The 18,842-nt window shown below is 28.2% G+C and overlaps 2 protein-coding genes across 3 annotated transcripts in view; both read right to left on the reverse strand.

Annotated features, from left to right (window-relative positions):
* Window positions 1–2,793, reverse strand: part of LOC149893138 (uncharacterized) — a 9,420-nt gene extending 6,627 nt beyond the window's left edge. Inside the window, exons 1-2 of one of the 2 annotated variants that reach the window (XM_090084207.1) lie at window positions 2,586–2,793; window positions 2,283–2,340 (exon numbers count right to left, since the gene is read on the reverse strand). In XM_090084207.1, coding sequence (XP_089940333.1) covers window positions 2,283–2,340; window positions 2,586–2,690 — 163 coding nt within the window. In that variant the 5' untranslated portion in view covers window positions 2,691–2,793. The remainder of the gene's footprint in view (window positions 1–2,282; window positions 2,341–2,585) is intronic. The other variant, XM_090084198.1, reaches the window with a different exon arrangement.
* A 510-nt stretch (window positions 2,794–3,303) lies between these two features.
* LOC145187399 (tRNA:m(4)X modification enzyme TRM13 homolog) overlaps window positions 3,304–18,842 on the reverse strand; it is a 38,517-nt gene continuing 22,978 nt past the window's right edge. The window contains exons 6-13 of the mRNA XM_090084190.1: window positions 16,763–16,942; window positions 15,376–15,454; window positions 15,183–15,271; window positions 14,879–14,957; window positions 13,400–13,535; window positions 7,441–7,652; window positions 3,680–3,761; window positions 3,304–3,580 (exon numbers count right to left, since the gene is read on the reverse strand). Coding sequence (XP_089940316.1) covers window positions 3,415–3,580; window positions 3,680–3,761; window positions 7,441–7,652; window positions 13,400–13,535; window positions 14,879–14,957; window positions 15,183–15,271; window positions 15,376–15,454; window positions 16,763–16,942 — 1,023 coding nt within the window. The 3' untranslated portion in view covers window positions 3,304–3,414. The remainder of the gene's footprint in view (window positions 3,581–3,679; window positions 3,762–7,440; window positions 7,653–13,399; window positions 13,536–14,878; window positions 14,958–15,182; window positions 15,272–15,375; window positions 15,455–16,762; window positions 16,943–18,842) is intronic.

Consider the following 18,842-nt stretch of genomic DNA (forward strand, 5'->3'; position numbering starts at 1 on the left):
AGGGGCTAAGTGATCTAAGTGCCAAAAAGTAAAAAATATATTTTTTTACACCAAAATGATTATTAGGCATGGATTGTTTACATTATATAATTTATTAGTTGGTTTGTTAATATAATTAATGATCATTCTTATCATTCAAGTTATTATTCTTATTTCACACTTTGGTTTGTGGTTTTATTTGCCATTAAAAATTTAAAAAAACAATTTTTAAGAGAAAAATAGAAAGTGAAAAAGAATAAGCGGAGATGCATGAGACCAGTAAAACAATCAAAAAGATATAAAAAAAACCACCTACAGATGGGCTATATATCATTACTTTCTGTAAATTTGTAATTAATATTTTTTGCCTATTCGTTTGGTGTTCTCGTTTGATTTTTAGGTTTTCATTTTTCTTTTTTTTTTTAATCTTAGGCCATTTGTAACTGTAAGTTTAGTTACCCTGATGTTTTATATATGAAAAAAAAGCTCTTCAATATCTTTTACAAGTTAACTAATGCAAACCCTACACATCCAAAGATTTCGACATGGGAGTTATAATGAGCTAAACAATAGCAGAAGGCAATCAACTATTAGTTTCACAGCTCCTATTGGTGAAAGAGACCTCAAAAAAATATGAAAAAAATATTTCTAGACATTTTTGCTTTTAGCCCTCTAAAGGTGACCTTTTTTTTGATTAAAAAAAAAAAAAGCTAGTTTAGCCACTTTTAAAGACAAACTTGGAGGAGTAAAAAAGTTCAAGTATACTTTTCATGACAGGCAAATAGTTAAAAACACTGCGCTGGCTTCATTTTTTGATATATATAAGTTGGGAATAAGCCTGATTGTCTGGTTTAAAGAGACAAAAGACAGTCCAGGATTCATCTATTTTAAGAAAAAACTTTAGTAACCTATTACAAGCATGTCAAGTTTTTAAATGAGGAGTACAATTTGAAAAAATTATGAATGGAGATCTTCAATATCTTCTAAGTGTGTTACCATTTAAAAAGACAAGATCCTCCAAGCCATGATGCAGTATTTAGATGAAGAAAACAGGTTGTATTTTGAAAAAATTTTAGATGCCTAAACTGTTGGACTTAGATCATGTTAACTAACTATGGACATAGGTGAATCTTTCATGTTAACTAACTATGGACATAGATGAATCTTTTATGTTAACTAACTATGGACATAGATCATTTCTGTCATTTTTTATTTTCAAAACATTTATTATTTATATTATCTTATATACTTTTTTTAGAATATGGTTAATCTCACGCTTTTTGTCTTTTTTATTAAATCTTAAAAATTTATTAAATAAAAACGTACTTTATTTTTTATGGAAATGGGATAGTCTTTTGATTTCCCAAAAAAATTTTGCCACATATGTTACTTACCCTGCAATGCATCATTTACTAATTACCATATTTTTTTATTAATAGATAAATTTGTAAATATATATTTTTTTTAAATAGAGAAAAAAAAAAAAAAAAAAAAAAAAAAAAATGAATACATATATAGAACATTTTTCTTTTATAAACTTTAACTCAGTAACAAAATAACTAAAAATAAAAAATTGGACATTTTGCAAGGAACTTTCTAGTAGTTGTGTGAATATAACTAAAAAAGTTGAAATATGCAGATAAGTCAAAAGAATATTAAAAATCTTAAAACTACAATAACTTTGAGGCAATTTGAAAACTTTTGATAAACTAAAATGGATTTTAGAAAGAGGTCCCAGCTTGGATAACAAGACTTGAAAATTGGTTATGAGTTTTGAGAATATGCTGCTAGTAGCAACTAGAGTAAAATTCTATAAGATCTTCAGTATCTGAATGCTGCTTGATACCTTAATTGTTTAACAACTGAGTGCAAGCAGGTATTTTCTACAATAAATATCTTTTTTTTTATGCAAAACTTACTAATGATGAAAATGGCATCTAGATTTATGCTTACATTTTTAGTATGCCCACCCAACAGCTTTGATCAAAATGGTTCAAAATCAAATAGTCAATTGTTATGTAATGGTTTAGAAAGGGATATTGAACTGTAAATTTTACTAAAATTTCGAGGTTGGTTCTACTTTAAAGTCCAAGTCTATGAAAATGAAATAATTTGAAGAAAATTTAAAAATACCAAACATAATTTTTAAAACCGTTACATGCTTAACTAGATGAGTTTGTAAATTTAAAATTTTTACTTTACATTATTTTTCAATGTGAACTTTTTCCCCTTAGTATGTGTTATACACAAGTTACACTCCATATGTATATAGAAATACTTTTAGTATATGTATGTGCAAATACCTAATTTAAGTTGCAACTCAGAAGGTGTTCTTCTTTTTGCTTCATTTTGACTAGTAACCTAAATGTGTGCAAAAAATAAAAATTTAAAAATAAAATAAAAAATACAATAGAAAAAATTATCTAACATGTACCTAATAAATTTGATTTAAAAAAGTTATATTTATATTTTGCTTCAAGTACAGCACTTTTAATGGCATCACACAAAGTTTTAATGGGGTTCTTGTTTTTGTTGCAACAATTATTTCAGAGGCAACTTATGTTTATATGTATTTTTTAAAATATCTTAAAAAATTTAAAAACAACCTCTTCATCAATTGCAGCAGAAAAAACTGCACTTTTGTTAAATTTCTCATCTTCTCTTGTTTCATTTACAGATTGATTGTTAATAAGAGTACAAGTAACACTCATTGATGATGAAAACTGTTACACATTTATTGTATGTCTTTGAGCATAAAATTTTTTAAATTAACCTAAACAAAAACAGAAAATAGAACAAATAGGCACATAATAGGCATATATACTCTTCATTCAAAGCATCTTGTGTATCTATTTTAGAAATATAGTGAAAAAAGAACATACTCAATACACTAGCTAACCCTAAAAAGAAATACTTTTCATACAGCTTCTAGATTTAATACCCTTATTCGTTTTTTAAATTCATATAAGATAGCTTCCAGGGACTGTAATTCACTAACTATTTTAACCTTATGGGAAATATTAGATTTAAGCCATTAAAGTAGTTAAGTAGTTAATCTGATTAAAAAGGAAATATGATAATCAGCTCAGAATTTAGTCCTTTAAAATGTTAAGTATGATTGCAATGTTTAGAACTATTTATTCAAAACAGCTCAAAAGCATTTAAATAATTATTTTAACAAAGTTTTCTCACTTTACTAGAATGAAGTGAAAATTTTGCATTTGAAAAAGTGGCATATTGGTGAAATGAAAAAAAAAAAAGTGAATTATTGGTGAAATGAAAAAAATGGGACTTTTTTTTATTGGTAAAAATGAAAAGAGAAACTTTGTAAATCAACTTAACAATAATATATCATCATTAAATTGCTAGTCATCATTAAACATTAACTTTTACAGCCATTTATTATTGAAAAAAGAAAGAAAGCTTAAATGATTCCTAATGCTTGGTTATTTTTAAAGCAATATTTTCAGGTGTAATATTGCTATTGATATAATGAACAAGTTCAGCATTGTAGCCATGGAAATGGACATATTCAATTCGACCATAATCAATAATTCGCTTGCACATAACACCAATGTCTGCTTGTTCATCTGAACTAAACCTAAAAAAGAGTTTTTAATTTTAATTAAAAACTAAAAAAAAACTACTTAGGTTTTTTAAATAGGAATCCAGGACCATAAGTAAAAAATAAAATCTATACTTAAGTTTAACTTCTTGCTCTTTAAAATCACCAATAGTGGGAGTGGGAGTGGGAGTGTTAAGAACTTCAGATACATTAGGTACTAAAAACAAAAATCCTATGTAAAAGTTTTATCTTCTCTACTTATAATGTTCTATTTATTCCATTTATTGGCACTTATAAAAGAATAAATGAAACATCTAATAAGAAAACATAACTTTTGCATAGAATATAAAGATATGCATTGACAACATTATCTTTAAGTTCTATATACCACCAAGAAATATTAATACACCAAGAAATAATAATACACTGCTGTAAAAACCACAATTAGATAATTACATGAGATTTAGAAATTTATGAAAGAAAACTTATATTTGTTTAACTGTTTATGTTAGTTATGCTAATCCAAGAAAACATTAAGAGCAAGAAAGTGCTTGATTAAGAAAATGAGAACTCAGCATGTTCATTTACATCATGACCACTGTATCACTGTTCATGTTCATGACCACTGTTAAATTTTAAGAAACACATCAACACTTTGAGGTTATAGTAAGCAAAAAAAAATAATTCAGCTTTATTTTTAGAACTGTTCAAAAGAACTTTTGGAGAACAAAAATGTAATTGCTTTATCTACTTGAATATGCAAGTATCTGGATGCACAAAGCCTAACTTTTCTGCTTCAAAAATACCTTTTTGATGCAAGAAGAAAACATAAAACACAAGTATAAAAACTTGTGTTAACAATATTATTAAACATATAAAAAAAGGCAAATGACTTAAGTGAAGCTGTGAATATGTATCAAACAAGAACATTAAACATTATAGATTGAACCATAAAAATTTGGTATTCATAGAGGAAAGAAAAAAAACATTTCATTTATTAGAAGTTTGTCAGAGCTGGCTATTCAATGACCACAAATTTTTTCCATTTTAAATGCATAAGTTCCAGACAAAGATCAACACAAAGAAAATTCACAAGTTTAAGACAAACTAAAAAGATTATCACAAAAGTTTGAGACAAAGTAAAAAATAGTCAAGAAAGTACTTTTTTTTCAATCTCAGATACTTCTTAACCGCTTTAATGTTCTTCATGATAGAAAACCAGACCAAATAGATAAGCCTGAGGGATCACAGGTAAAAATCCCCATATCTGGATGTTTTCTATTTTTTTTTTTTTTTGATTTGTAGCTTGGTGAAGCTTTTCAAAGAAAGCTGACAACAATAATATGGGTATTTAACTTTCAGCACTGTTTTAAATGTAATTATACAAATTTGAAACTACAAATGGAATTTTAAAATTTCTACACCAATAAACCGTGCCAATATAGTTAAACTTGTTTATTTATTTTATATTAGACTTAGCAAAGTATAATAAAACTAGAAAAATGTCTAAAACTATTTAGCAAAATGGTAAGGTTAAATACTTGACCTCCAATATAAAAGCCAAGGCTAAGATTTTAACAACCATGAACAAGTCAAGGTCATGGCTGTTAAAATCTTAGTCTAACTGTTGATTTGCTAAAAACAAGTGGAAACAAAACAACCAATGATTGAAATCTTGCAGTAGAGAAACCCTTTGATCTCCTCCTCCTTTTCAGTGTTGAGATAAGACTTCTTTTGTCATCTTGGACACAACTTAAGTGAAGTGAGTATTAACTAATCATGGGTTAAAACCAGCAAAAACTGCAAGCCATCAATCAAACTGTTAGAAAACTCATACAGTATTACTACTCCTTTGTAAACTAGATTTGAAAAAAGAATAATTAACTAGGAGCATTAATTCTTAATCAATGAAGGGTCTTGAAACAAAAATCTGAAGAGCAGGAGAAAGATTTTATAAGGAACTCAATGATAAGATTGCTGCTAAAAAGGGTAAAGACTGGCTAAGTAAAATTTGAGCACTTTTTAACGGGAAATTAAAAAAAAAAAACAACAGTCTAAAATTTCAGTTTACGTATTAAATTAAAGCTATGTGTCTTAACTATTGAAAAAATAAAGGATTTTAAAAGAAATTTTTCATACTTTTTAAAACGCTGTCAAAACAAGAAAAAGCTTGTGAAAAAGTTCTGCACAAATTTATTTCAATTCCAAGAGCTTCACATTTTTTAATCACAAAGGCAACCAAAGTATCTTGATCAACAGTCCAATGTGTGATACATAGATTTTGGGAATCTGGAACTATTCAACAGAAGAAAGGTTTAGGAGAAAACAAGATTCCTCAATAAGAAATTAGTTGAGAACTTAAAGCAATCATTCAAGCAAAATTCCAGCCTATTATACAGAACTTGAGCTTAACGATACGGAACTTCAAGATCATTTGTGATGAAAGTGCATAAATTCTGTAATTTGAAATATTTTAAAGTCATGAAAGTGCCTAATCACAATGAGAAACAGATTTTGGCTACTAAAAAGCAAGCAAGAAAATTATTTGATTTAGTGATGACAAATTAAAATGACTGTCTTATCATCGACAATGAAACTTACATCAAAACTGACTTAAAACAGATCCCAGGTCACCAATTTTATGTTTCAAACAAGCAATTTGGTGTTCACAGCAAGTTTAAGTTTCAAAAGTCTGTTAAGTTATGTAAAAAATTTTTGATATGGTAAGCGATATGCAGTTGTGGCCATAAGTCAAAGGCATTTGTCACTTTTTAGACAATGACCAAGGAACTTTACGTCTCTGAGTGCTTGCAAAAATGTCTGCTACCTTTTATCAAGTCCCATATTGGTCCTACCATCTTCTGGCCAAACCTCACCTCATGTCATTGCGCCAAACACACAATTGATTGGATGAATGCCAAAGAGTTAATTTTCATCCCAAAAGAGCTGAATCCTCCAAGCTGCCCTCAATGGTGACCAATCAAGTATTTCTGGCAATTATCAAGAGATACATGTCTAAGAAATGTGACTTCTTAGACATGTATCTCTTGATAATTAAAACTGCTGAAGCTTTGTTGAAATCATGGGAGAGAGAGTGTGAAAAAGTTCCAGAATCTGTTTTGCGCAAGAAGAAGATCAGTATCAAGATAAAGATTCATGCATACCTCAGAGGAAAACCCTAATTGTAATTTTTTGTTATGTAATAAATAAATGAGACACAGCTTTAAGACATAAACAGAAATTTTAGACTGATGTTTTATTTAAAAAAATTTCCTGTTAAAAAATTCTCAGATTTTACGTATTCTTTCATTACACTACCACTAGCATTAGAGGTTGAAAAACTTTATCTTTCCACAGACCAGTAACCAAATTGTTCACAAAAAGCTTTAAGTGACTGTAAAACTAAAAAAACATTGCCTTTATCCAGGAGAAATAAACAGATTTTTAAAAATCAGATCATTGCCTTTAATAAAGAAGACAATATTGTCATCAACCAGTCAGGAAGAACCTCTTCAGAATTCACTTCTAGGATCTCAAGACCTTTGATTTTCCTGTCCACACTACAGTTTCAAGAAGAAGCCAGACTGGATGAAGAAGTTGGCTCCATAAAACTAAAAGCCTATACTATACTTGGCCCTAAAACAAACTTGCTTAACTTGATCCTGTTAACTTTTAAATTGTAAATGGTTAAAATCAAAACCAATAATCATTAAAAATCAGAAATATCCAAAATATTCCTAAAGAAAACACAGTAAAAATTCCCAGTTAGTTGATTCCCTAGATGTTAATTTATTTTGCCATGTTTTACTTACATTTTAAACTATACATAAGCTGTTACTTACATAAAGACAAAAGCATTTTGAAATAAAGCTAAATACTATTAAAACAAACATTACTTTTTTTATGATTGGAAAATCCACATGTAGCCCAACCAACTAATTTAGTGATTATGTTAAAATCATATGCACCAAAACCTTTGCGAATAAGGAAATCTCTTCCTATGTAAGTAGGCCAGGTACAACGGTGATAACAGCAAAGGGCAAACAGACATGAGTGAACTCGTGACTTTAAACAAGTTGTTTGTTGTTGTTCTAGAAGCCCAGTTTCTCTACAAAAACAGTAAAAACTTGATCTCATAATTATCCTAAAGAATATTTAACTCATCTTAAATACTTGTTTTTTTAAAAAAATTTTAAGTAGAATCAAAAATCAGCTATGGCTTAAAAAATTATCTTTTTAAAGGGACAATTGTTATTCATTTTAAGATCATATTTTATTCATTATCATTTGCATCCAATAACACATAAAACTGCTTTTTATAATATATTAGTAGTAAACTTTATTCACATAAACACATAAACTTCTTCTAAGCTAAACTTCACATAAACTTTATACTTTATCCAATAGATTTAAATCAGGGTTACAGATAACCATCAGAAAATATTCACTGAATCAGTAAAGCTTTTCGAGCTTTTTTTGGACGACCTCTCTTTCTTTTTTGGTGCATTTGAATATTTTTGGCTTCAGGAGGTGGATTGTACAGTGTTAAACGTATTGCTATTCCCACTGAATGCTTACAGGAGTTATTTTTTAAGAAATGAGGACAAGTACATTTTGCATCTCGCCAATTATCATCTTTCATCTGAACCACCCAAATTTCAAATTGGTTCTTAACAAATTCATCCAAAGTGGCATGATTATAATTCTTGTAGATCAAAATGTCTTCTTTTTTAATTACATGTCTGATGTCTTGGTAGCCAAACTGATTGTTGCTATTTTTGAAAACAACTTCAGATTATTTTGTAACCAAAAGACCAGTTTTCAACCATCTGCAAAGCAACAACTTTGAACTTGGTGATAGGAAAATGTTCATGAAAGGTGTGCTCATCTTTAATTACTCTATTGCATGACTCAAGACATTTGTTAGTGGTTGGGGTGAAATGCCTAAAACCCTCATACCAATTGGAGTTAGTGTTGACCCACTCTGTTTTGAAGTAAAGTAAAAAAAAAATGTTCTTGGTCATCCCACTTTTTAAAAAACAGATTGATGGCAATTAAGAAAGATTCTGGGCTGGATAAGCTTTGTAATGTTTCAATATCTCTCAAAATTGATGTTCTGTTCTTTATTTTCACCATGGATTTAATTTTCTGTGAAACATTTCAGTACATGTGTGCCCAACACATCACAATTTTTTGTTTTTCACCAAAAACTAACTTAAAAGCATTTTGAATGGATTGAGCAGCATCAGAAACCAAAACCTCAGGAGTAATAACAACTTCAAAAATATTTTGGACATCTTTTCTCAATGCTTCAAATAAAAATGTAAAATCTCCAGTTTTTTCAGACATACAAACTCCTATGCCAAAATGATGAAAATGGCGGTCAGAATTAGATGTACCAACAACAAAAACTGGATAACCTTGCCAAATGAGTTTGTAAGTAACATCAGCATGGATGATCTTTGCATCTTTAGCAAGACTAAGCAAATGTTTGGTTGAAGTAAAGAATCTGAAAAGGAATTCTTCATCATGTCACTATATAGGACATAATAAATGCTATATGTTCATCTTTTGGCACTGAAGAGTTTTCAATAGGCCACTTTTCCAATTCACCTAGACTGATGTTAGTCACTCCAAACATTTTCTTTCTCAATTTTGCAAGGATGTTATTCAGTTGTGCTTGAGATGGTACACAAAAGTCATTTTTGGCCAAATAGTCATGAACTTGTTTGGGTTTCATTTGCAAATCAAAAATTCTGTTGATTTCTAACTGAACTTTTTCAGAAAGTTTACCTCCTTATTTAGTCTCAATAGAATCATGCATGTGTTGTGAGGTTGTTCTGTATAATAATACATTAGATGAGAAACTGTCATACAAAAGATAAATGCTTGCAGCACATTGAGTTCCTTTAACTTTCATAAGATTACATCGGTAGTAATCTTTTTGACCTTCTTCAGTTTTGTTTCGAAAATCAAAAATCCAATTTTTTTCTTTGTTCAAAAATTCTTTGACTTCATTTAAATTTTGTAATTTGCAGTCAAGTTCTCATTGCTTGTAGGTTGTTTTTTTTTTTTTGGAGAACTAGGTAGTGAATCAGCTTCACTTTCTGATGAGTTTTGAGGAATGGAATTCATAATGTATTATGATTAAAAGAAATCTAAAAATTGCCCTAATAATTGAAAAAAATCTTAAATGAAAGTAAAATGATGTACCTAGCTGCTGCTGCTGCTGCTGCTGCTGCTGCTGCTGCTACTACTACTACTACTACTACTACTACTACCACATTTATATATATATGTGTGTGTGTAATAAATATATATATACACACACACACACACACACACACACACACACACACACACACACACACACACACACACACATAAATGTAGTAGTAGGTCCCAAAAAAATTTCAACAGTTATTAGGAATGGCAAATAATTAAGAAAAGAAAATGATTAAGAAAATAAAAATAGATCCCTCATTAAGTGCACCAAAAATCCAAACAGAATCTAAAAATGAAATTGGAATAGCTTCTACTATGTCTGCAATTGAAAGATTATCAAAAAAAAACATATTAGCATGTTCTTTGGTCAGTAACCAATTTATCAATGGAATCATAACAAAGAGAATATCTTGGGATCTTGCAAAGTAACTTCAAAGATTCAGCAAGAAAATTGGGACTAGGACAAAAATCCACCATTCAAGAGGATAATGATCCAAACCATAACACAGGGATCATTAAAAATTTATTTAAGAAAAAAGACTGGCCACCTCAATTTCATAATTTTAAGAAAAAAGACAGACTAGCCACCTTAGTTTGAATCCCATTAAACACCTTTGAGGTTCTATCATTCAAGCCTTCTGAAAAAACCCTCCAAAAGTAAATATGACCTCAAAAGAGAGCTTTCAGAAGTTAGGAAAAACAGGAGTCTTAAAGTCACCCAGAATTTAGTAAATTCAATGAATAATCAAATTTTGAATAATCAAAAAAATAATAAAATTATTTTACAAAAGTAATGCTTCATTTTAATACTCTATCAATTGAAAAATTCTTTTAAAATTAATCAATTACTTGTAAAGATATTGAGACTCTAGTAAATGCTTGCATATGATTATCTTTGAAGGACACTGTATATTTAAGTATGTCATAGATGTTGAGACCAGTATTAATAGAGTTCATGAGAGTTTCTTAAAATTTTTTAATGCTATTTTTGTCTTAATGATAAAATGCTATCAGTGAATTAACTTAACTTAACTTAATTGGAATTACTTTAATCACTTTCTCTTTTAAAATTTCTTTACAGATTCTTCCTTTACAGAATCAAATTCATTCTTTTGCATTTTGCTATAAAATAAATTTTAAAAATGGTGGTGAAACAAACTTGAAATCCAGCTTCATAATACTCTTTGCAAGTAAAAATAATAGCAATGCATATCCCTTATTACAACTTAAAAGTTTTCCTGGAATTTGGTTATGCAAAAGATTGTTGAATATTCTATTTAAGGATAACAAAACAACTGGATATTTATGGATATTTATGGATAGGGGAAAATTGTTGTTAACTACTAAATATGTAGAGGATTAGGAACATCAACTGACAGTAACACTGCTTAACAAACCTTTTCAAATGAAGATACATTTGCTGAACTTATAGGAACAAACAAAGAATTAATTGCAAATAACCCTAAATAAAATTGCAAATAATCCTAACTTGTATATCAAGTGAATTTGAAATCAAAATTAGCAAGTTATTCTTACTTTGTCTAGAAATGGCAAAGGTCTAATCCTGCTATAGTCATACTTTTTCTATAGATTTTTAGGTTTTAACAATAAATATGCAAGATAGACGCTTGATATTAACTTTTTATGACTTGTATTCTTAAATAGTAACATTTCTAATTATAAAAACCTATGAAACACAATTTTGTCTCACTGTGAATAACCGATTGCTAAGTTTCTTTTAAGTGGATTTTCAGTATTGTTGTAACAATAATTTAAACAATAAACCTAGCATTTGCTAAATTTGTTACACTTCCTGAACCTTTGGTTACTAACCATGTTTGATTGAAGGAAACCTTGGGAAAGGCTTTTAAAACTGACTTATTACACACAACAAACATAAAACAAATGAGATTGAAAATACTTCCTTCTTTATCTTTACTAACATATTTTCCAGTTTGGAGAATGTGTTATCTATATGACATTATTTAATATCTTTCCCTTTTCACAAAGCAGTTTGAATGCTTCAATAGAAATGATTCTACCTTATTTAATTTTATTAACAAATAAAAGAAGAATTAGGAACTTTTCTAGTAAAATACAATGCAGGTACCAACTTTGGGATCAATTCTGTGGTTGCTTAGTAATAAAAAATATTCTTTTATTTGGGCTTGTTTTAATACTTATTGGATTTAGTAATGTAGAGGAGTTACTTATTGAAAAAAACAAATAACCTAAATTGTATTCATAAAGAAAATATAAGTACTCTATATAAATATTTGAAAAGCAGTGTGGTGGAAAGTTTAAGGACACTTGATACTATTTCATATTTAAATTAAATTGTAGACAAGATTTTTAAAAAATAGGTATATTTTTAAAATTTCAAATTCTCTTATCTCAGTACTTTGTAGGGTAACACATAAAATTAATCACTGCTTGATGTCAGTGAAACATAAAGTCTACTGACTTAATGAATAAATTGAGCGGAATTTTTTGCAATTCTTTTTGAATCATTTTGAATAATTCATTCACATTTGTTGGTTTTCAATTAGTTAATTGTCTGTAAACAAGTTACCATAGATTCTCAATTGGATTGAGATCAGGATTTTGGGTCAAACGAGAACTCAAATTTTCTTGAGATCAAAAAAAGTTTCAATTTTCTTGTCCACACTACAGTTTCAAAAAATACACCTAATATTATCTTTCATTATTGTAATAGAACACTTCTCATAATAGTTCTTTGCTGTTTGTATATTCAATTAGACAGCATTTTTCCTTGGATTATTACAACATAATTTTACCAATATTCTCTTTTCTTTTACTTGTTATTCTTGACCAAGCTGATCCTGGTTTGTTCTTAATACTTTACATTTGACTATATTTCTTTAAAATGGCTCAAACAGCACTTTTGGAGATATTTGATTCAGTTGAAACTTGATGAATTGAAATATTACACTCTACAGCACGTAATATCAATTTTTCCACTGGAGAAGTAATTTCTTTTGCTTTTCCCATTTGTATTTAAGTAAAATAAATCTCAAACTTCACTTTAATAAACAAAAAAAAAAAAAAGTCCACAAATTAATTTGATTGCAAAGACAATAATTACAGAGGTCTTTATTGCTGTCCATAAACTTTCTGCTGCACTGCTTTTTAATGAAGTATTTTTTAAATAATATTTTAGAGAAAATAAAAGTTTGTTTTTATTTTTTGATATGCCAAATATCAAGCTATAATTCCTGAAAATTTGATGATAATCATGTTTTATTAAAAAGTTTTGGGGAAAATATAAAAAATAAATGACTGCCCTTCAACTTTTTTTATGTTTAAGTGCAATTTCAAAATTCATATTGTGACTTCAATAAATTGCACTTGAAACATAAAATGTTTAAGGAAAAATGTAATACAAAATTATAATGTTCATATAAGTGCCTGTGAAAAAGATGTTATACTCATCTTTTTATACTCTCAATTTGTTTAGCTTTTGCTTTCAATTCAATAAGTTTTAATTTGTTTGTATAAAATGTGAAAGTTCAAATTTACGTAAAGCTTTGGAGTTTAAGGCAAAAAAAAAAGGCCATTTTAAAAACAAATAAAAACATTGAATCATTTCAACAAAATCTTGACACAAACCTTTGATAAAAATCCTCTGCTATTTTATGTGAAGAATCAAAAAGACATTTGAGAGCAAGATCAGTTGCTGCTCCACATAGATGCTTTCCAATACCTACAATTCTTTGTGATGAGTTAGATAGTGACTCAACTTTTTCTGGAATCAAAAACAAACAAAAAAACAAGCTCACATGTGATTCTTCAATAAATAATTTGCTTCAGTTATTATTGTATATAAAAGGCCACCCTTGTATGAAAAAGCATTCTTTTAACATCATGTTTTTTATCTGCTTATGAATGTGGAATTAAATCTAGTCCACTTACATTTAAAAAAAACCTCTTGAACTAAATATTTAAAGTAATCTTATGAACTAATCAATTATTTGAGAACTAAAAATAGTCTATTTATTTAAAGCATTTGAGAAATTTTGTTTAAATATAAAAAAAAAGTCAAGAATTTTTAGAAGTGTGATATTTTACTAGTGAACATTTTATTGCTAGTAAACTATAAAAACTTTGAGAAAAAGTGATTCCATGATTTTCAATTTTAGTTTTAACCAGTTAGGTGCAAGTTTATTACAAAGATATGGAGAAAAAGTTTTGGGCTATATTCCATATTTACAGATAAACTTGATGGTTCCCTAAAAATTAACTTTTGGGTCAGATTTGGCTTACAGATCTTAGGTTGCCATACCTTGCCTTAAAGCCTATAAGAAGCTTTTTTTCTAAGGGCCATTCTTTCTGAAAACAACCAAGCCATGCAATCTTATCCCTCAAATTTTTTTTATATTAATGCCTGTTATACAAACACATTAAATAGGATTCCCTAACTGAAATTTAGGAGATTTTTTAATAAATACAGTCACATTTGCTTTGATTTTAACTTCCTCAAGAAAGAATTTATCATAAGGAAATATCCTCAATGACAAATTATTAAACTTTTGTGAGGTATGATAAAATTGAAATGTTAGACAAAAGTCCTGCCATAAAAGGCACAGCATAATAAGCAACATTTGTAAAAGGTGCATTTCCAAACTTGAGGCAATGAATTAGTTAATATAATAGTTAGGAATGTTGTATCCAAAGATTTTCACCTTTAGGAGAAATATTTATGTATTGCATTATATTCTGCTGTTAAGGTACTACCAACAAGATTGTGCCACTCAGAGATTAAAAAACTCACTTCTAGCAGCTTTTAAGTTTCTAGAAAAATATAGAACAACCGCAATTTGTTGCAATTGTTAGTAACTGTCATATTCTAAGTTTGAATATAAATTTGTGATGTTTCCTCAAGCAATGGGTGTCACTAAGCCACTTGATCAAGTAAACAAATTCTTCCTCTGTAATAGACTTCACTGAGTTGCAGAAAAGTAAAAACCTGATAAAAAAGTTGTTGACCCTCTTCTAAAAAAATTTGCTAACCACTGCCTTAGTGCAACAAAGCTTAACTATTATTGGAAAAAAAAATATTCATTTTAACTTTTAATAAAAATCATTCACCTAAATTTAAATGTTGAATATCAATGTTCAAACGTTGAAAGCTTGGACCTTGCAGTTCACCTTTATGATAACAATCAAACTGTGTAAAAAAAATCTCAAAAATTAGTTTACACAAAGTTTTAAATTATAAAATGACGAAAGACTAAAATAAAACTTTACAAAAGATAACTATTAAGTTATCAATTAAGAGATTTAAATTCATTTATGAAAATTTTCCATTAATTTAGTAATTATTTTATAAATAAAAATAATTTTATATAATAATAATAAATTTATTGAAAAATCAAGCATCCTAAAATCATGCCTTGTTTCTGTTACTTTGCCTGTCCACAAGATAAAAACTCACATCTTTTTTATTATTCATTGTTTTTTGTAACCAGTGTGAAAAAGCACCTAAATATATATTTTAAAAAGCATGAAAGCAAGAAAACTTAAAGATATTTTCTGTAAGATAAAATACCCAAAGTATTTCATAAAATTAAAAAAATGACTCTTACCTTTTCCAGCACCAAATTCAATAATAGATGTACCATCACTTAAGCAACCCATATCTTCTAAAATATTAATCAATGATGCCTAAAAAATAGAATAACTCCTAATTACTTTTTAAAATCATGGATTTGCTTATGCAGCAAATTTTCAAGGTGTAGAGCCTCTCTTTTATTCTAAAAACATTTCAGAACCAAAATGACATTTAGATAATTATATATTGTACATATACTAACAGAAAACTACATTAAAAGTGTGGAAAATAACAGGGTGAGATGGTATGAATGATTTCGTATGGGTGATTCCATACGAAATCATTTATACCATGTCACCCTTATGATTCATTTAACATTTTGATAATACTAATATTTGAGATTCCAATAGATTTTCACCCAAGGAATTCAAAAATAGTGCTCTCAGGAGTCGATAGTTTCAAGAAATGTCTTGCTTGTCCAAGTTTATTTAAAATTATTGAGTTGAAATTTATTGATTTTAGGAGCTAAAATGAAATACCATATTTATTTTAAAAAAACATTTTTAAAAACACATTAATGTCTTTCATTATAAACTTTACATTTTTAGAAAGGCTAAAAACATTTTTGAGTGCATAATTTGATCAAATGTTAAAAAGAAAAAGCAGTTTTTTTCAGTAGAACTAAGATAAAATAATGATATACAATTAAGCTTTTTCCCATTGACATTTTAACTCCAAAAATGAATAATGATAAGTCAATATTTTTGAATAAAATTGCATAAATGAGGGATTTTTTGAGAGTATTAAGTTTTTAGAGTGATATTTTAAGCAAAAATATCACTCTAAGGACTTAATAGCACTATTAAATCTATTAGGGTTTCAAATTTTAAGAAAATTACCCAAACCATCATCAAGATATTAAATGCCAAAGTTGTTGGCTTGCTCATCAAATTATCACTAAATTGTATTTTTCAATATATTTCAAAAGTCCATGTGTATTTTTAGTTAAAATTTCTGCAATTATCCTTTATTTAGTATAGACAACAAGTAAGGTAAAAATGAACCAATTCTGAGACAAGAGTGAAAAAAATTTTTTTTGTTATTTTTTTGATTTCATATGGAATAACCCAGTTATCAAAATTTAAACCTACATATAAGAAAATTTTTACTATATTTTAGGATAATTGTGATTCTTTGAGATTCTTGGTTGATGCTGAAAGATTATAGTGAATGAATTAGAACTGAAGGAGAGATCTTACTTATATGTTAATTCTTAATGTAGATATAATTAATAAAGCAGCACTCAAAATAGGCACATTCTGGAATATCAAAATAATCTTTATTCTTATTTTTGCAATAAAATACATAAAAGTTAAAAATAAAAGATGCACAAGAAATAGGAATAATAAACAATAAAATACTTGTTGCAGAAGATGCTTTTTAACTTTTGCACCATATGATGTTTTGCTAAGCTCATCATTCATAACAGAATGTAACTTGAAACTTTCAGATGTTAACTGGTTGTTGATGCTTGAAAAACACTCTCTAACTCTTTCAATAAGATCAATAAGAACCTCGGTAGGAATTTCAGCAAGACCTAGCTATAACAAAGTAATTTAATGTTAAAAAGTTAATCTATTTTAAGAACTGTCTTGTTAAAAAATGAATAGTAATTGAGACAGAAAATAAAATTTAATCAAAGATATTTTATATTAGGAAAATTAACCAAAACCATATAATTTTCCAGCCTGGGCAAATTTTAGCACCTTCCTTCAAACATTCAAAAAGCCAAACTTCTGTACAGTTAACAGAGTTGACTTCTCAAGGAACCATCATGATATTGTTTTATTGGAACCAGTCAATTGTCAACTGAGCATGATGGCAGCTTGCCAAATCTGGCCAAAATAATGATTGTTACATTCGTACTTTGATGCATCCTGATGATCAGCAGCAAACATTTTCAAAGGTACTGTTCAATGAAAATGTCACTGTTGATTGGCTTATCTGACATGAAGAGCTTGCTTTTCTTACCACATAAACAAATTGCCTGCCAGACAAAGAACTTTTATCCAAACTTTTACAAGACATTTTTACTTGTAACAATTAATAAATCCTTTACCTGGGAGCTGTTTTAAGTCTAATTTGAAGTAGGTTTTCTCATCAAGGATTAAGCAACTTTTCAAGTTCTTAAGATATTGTTTATACAGTAACTTAGCACATTCTGTGGCTTTTCCAACATCCATGTTGGAAACCTACTAGTTGACTAACATCTCTGACTGACAATATAGGATTCTATTTGAATGCACAAACCACTTTTGCAGCTTTTTCTGGATTTTGTAGGTCAGTCTTTTTGTCTGTACCACTCTTTCTTGTAGTAGTTTTTTCATTTTAAAACTTAAAAATTACTTTTCTGACTGTTGAGTACAGATGTTTTAACTTTTTGCTGATAGAAAAAAAATTGATTTTACAACCCTTTTACGTAAGTTTTTTAACATTTTTCTTTTTTAATTTTGCCCTTATAATGTATTTACAAAATATTTCTTAGTTTATACAAATACATTATTTTGTTTGCTTGAATATTGCGTTATTAATATCTCTCAAATCCTAACCTCAAATTTTTAGTCAGCGTTTTTTGTCAATATGGCACTCTGTTTTACCTAGGGATATGTCCGTAGGTACAACAGAGTGCCGAACTTCTATATCATCAGAAATTATTTGTGTTTTTATGTAATAAATAATTCATTTATGAATCGTGGTATAGTAAATAATATAATTGTGACTCGTTGTGCAGTAATTAATTGGAAATAGTTGTTGTAATTCAATTTAAGCCAATAATAATAAATAAATAAAGTTATAGTTATAAGTTTTCTTTAGTGTTTTTTTTTATTTTTATTCTAGATTTTGTTCATCATGCCACGCAGCAAGAAAGAAAAAATCTGGCAAGATCCAGATAAAGAAATTGTGGAGAAGGCTGTTAAGGAAATAATTGTAAAGTATTTGCAAAGAGAGGAGACATTTTAAAAGAAAAAGAAGATATTGACGGGCAAATAAATACATTAGAGCCTATAAAAATTTATTTACAGTACAGCTGATTTGAATTTTTTTTACTATTAGAGAAATAAATTTTTATAGGCTCTAATGTATTTATTTGCCCGTCAATATCTTCTTTTTCTTTTAAAATGTCTCCTCTCTTTGCAAATACTTTTGGACAAGCCTGCACAGTTAAAACTCCTGTCTCATCTACATTATAAATCCTTGACGGATTGAAGTGGTGTTGTTGCAGAATGTTGGTGTATATATTGAAAAATATTCTTCACATTTTCCCGATTGAATGAAGTAACCCAGCCCAAACTAGCCCCTTCAGGTTTCTTTAATGATATAATTTCCTTAAATTTGTATTTGAAATACATGTGTTTTAATAAGTTTATAATGTAGAACTACAAACTTAAATATTAAAGAAGAATTCTCCGGGATTTTTTGAAAAAATGTAAGTGGTCTAAA

Source organism: Hydra viridissima, unplaced genomic scaffold (assembly GCF_058129835.1).
Source record: "Hydra viridissima isolate aposymbiotic clone 2 unplaced genomic scaffold, HvirCarnegie_v1 scaffold_1, whole genome shotgun sequence".
Taxonomy (NCBI): domain Eukaryota; kingdom Metazoa; phylum Cnidaria; class Hydrozoa; order Anthoathecata; family Hydridae; genus Hydra; species Hydra viridissima.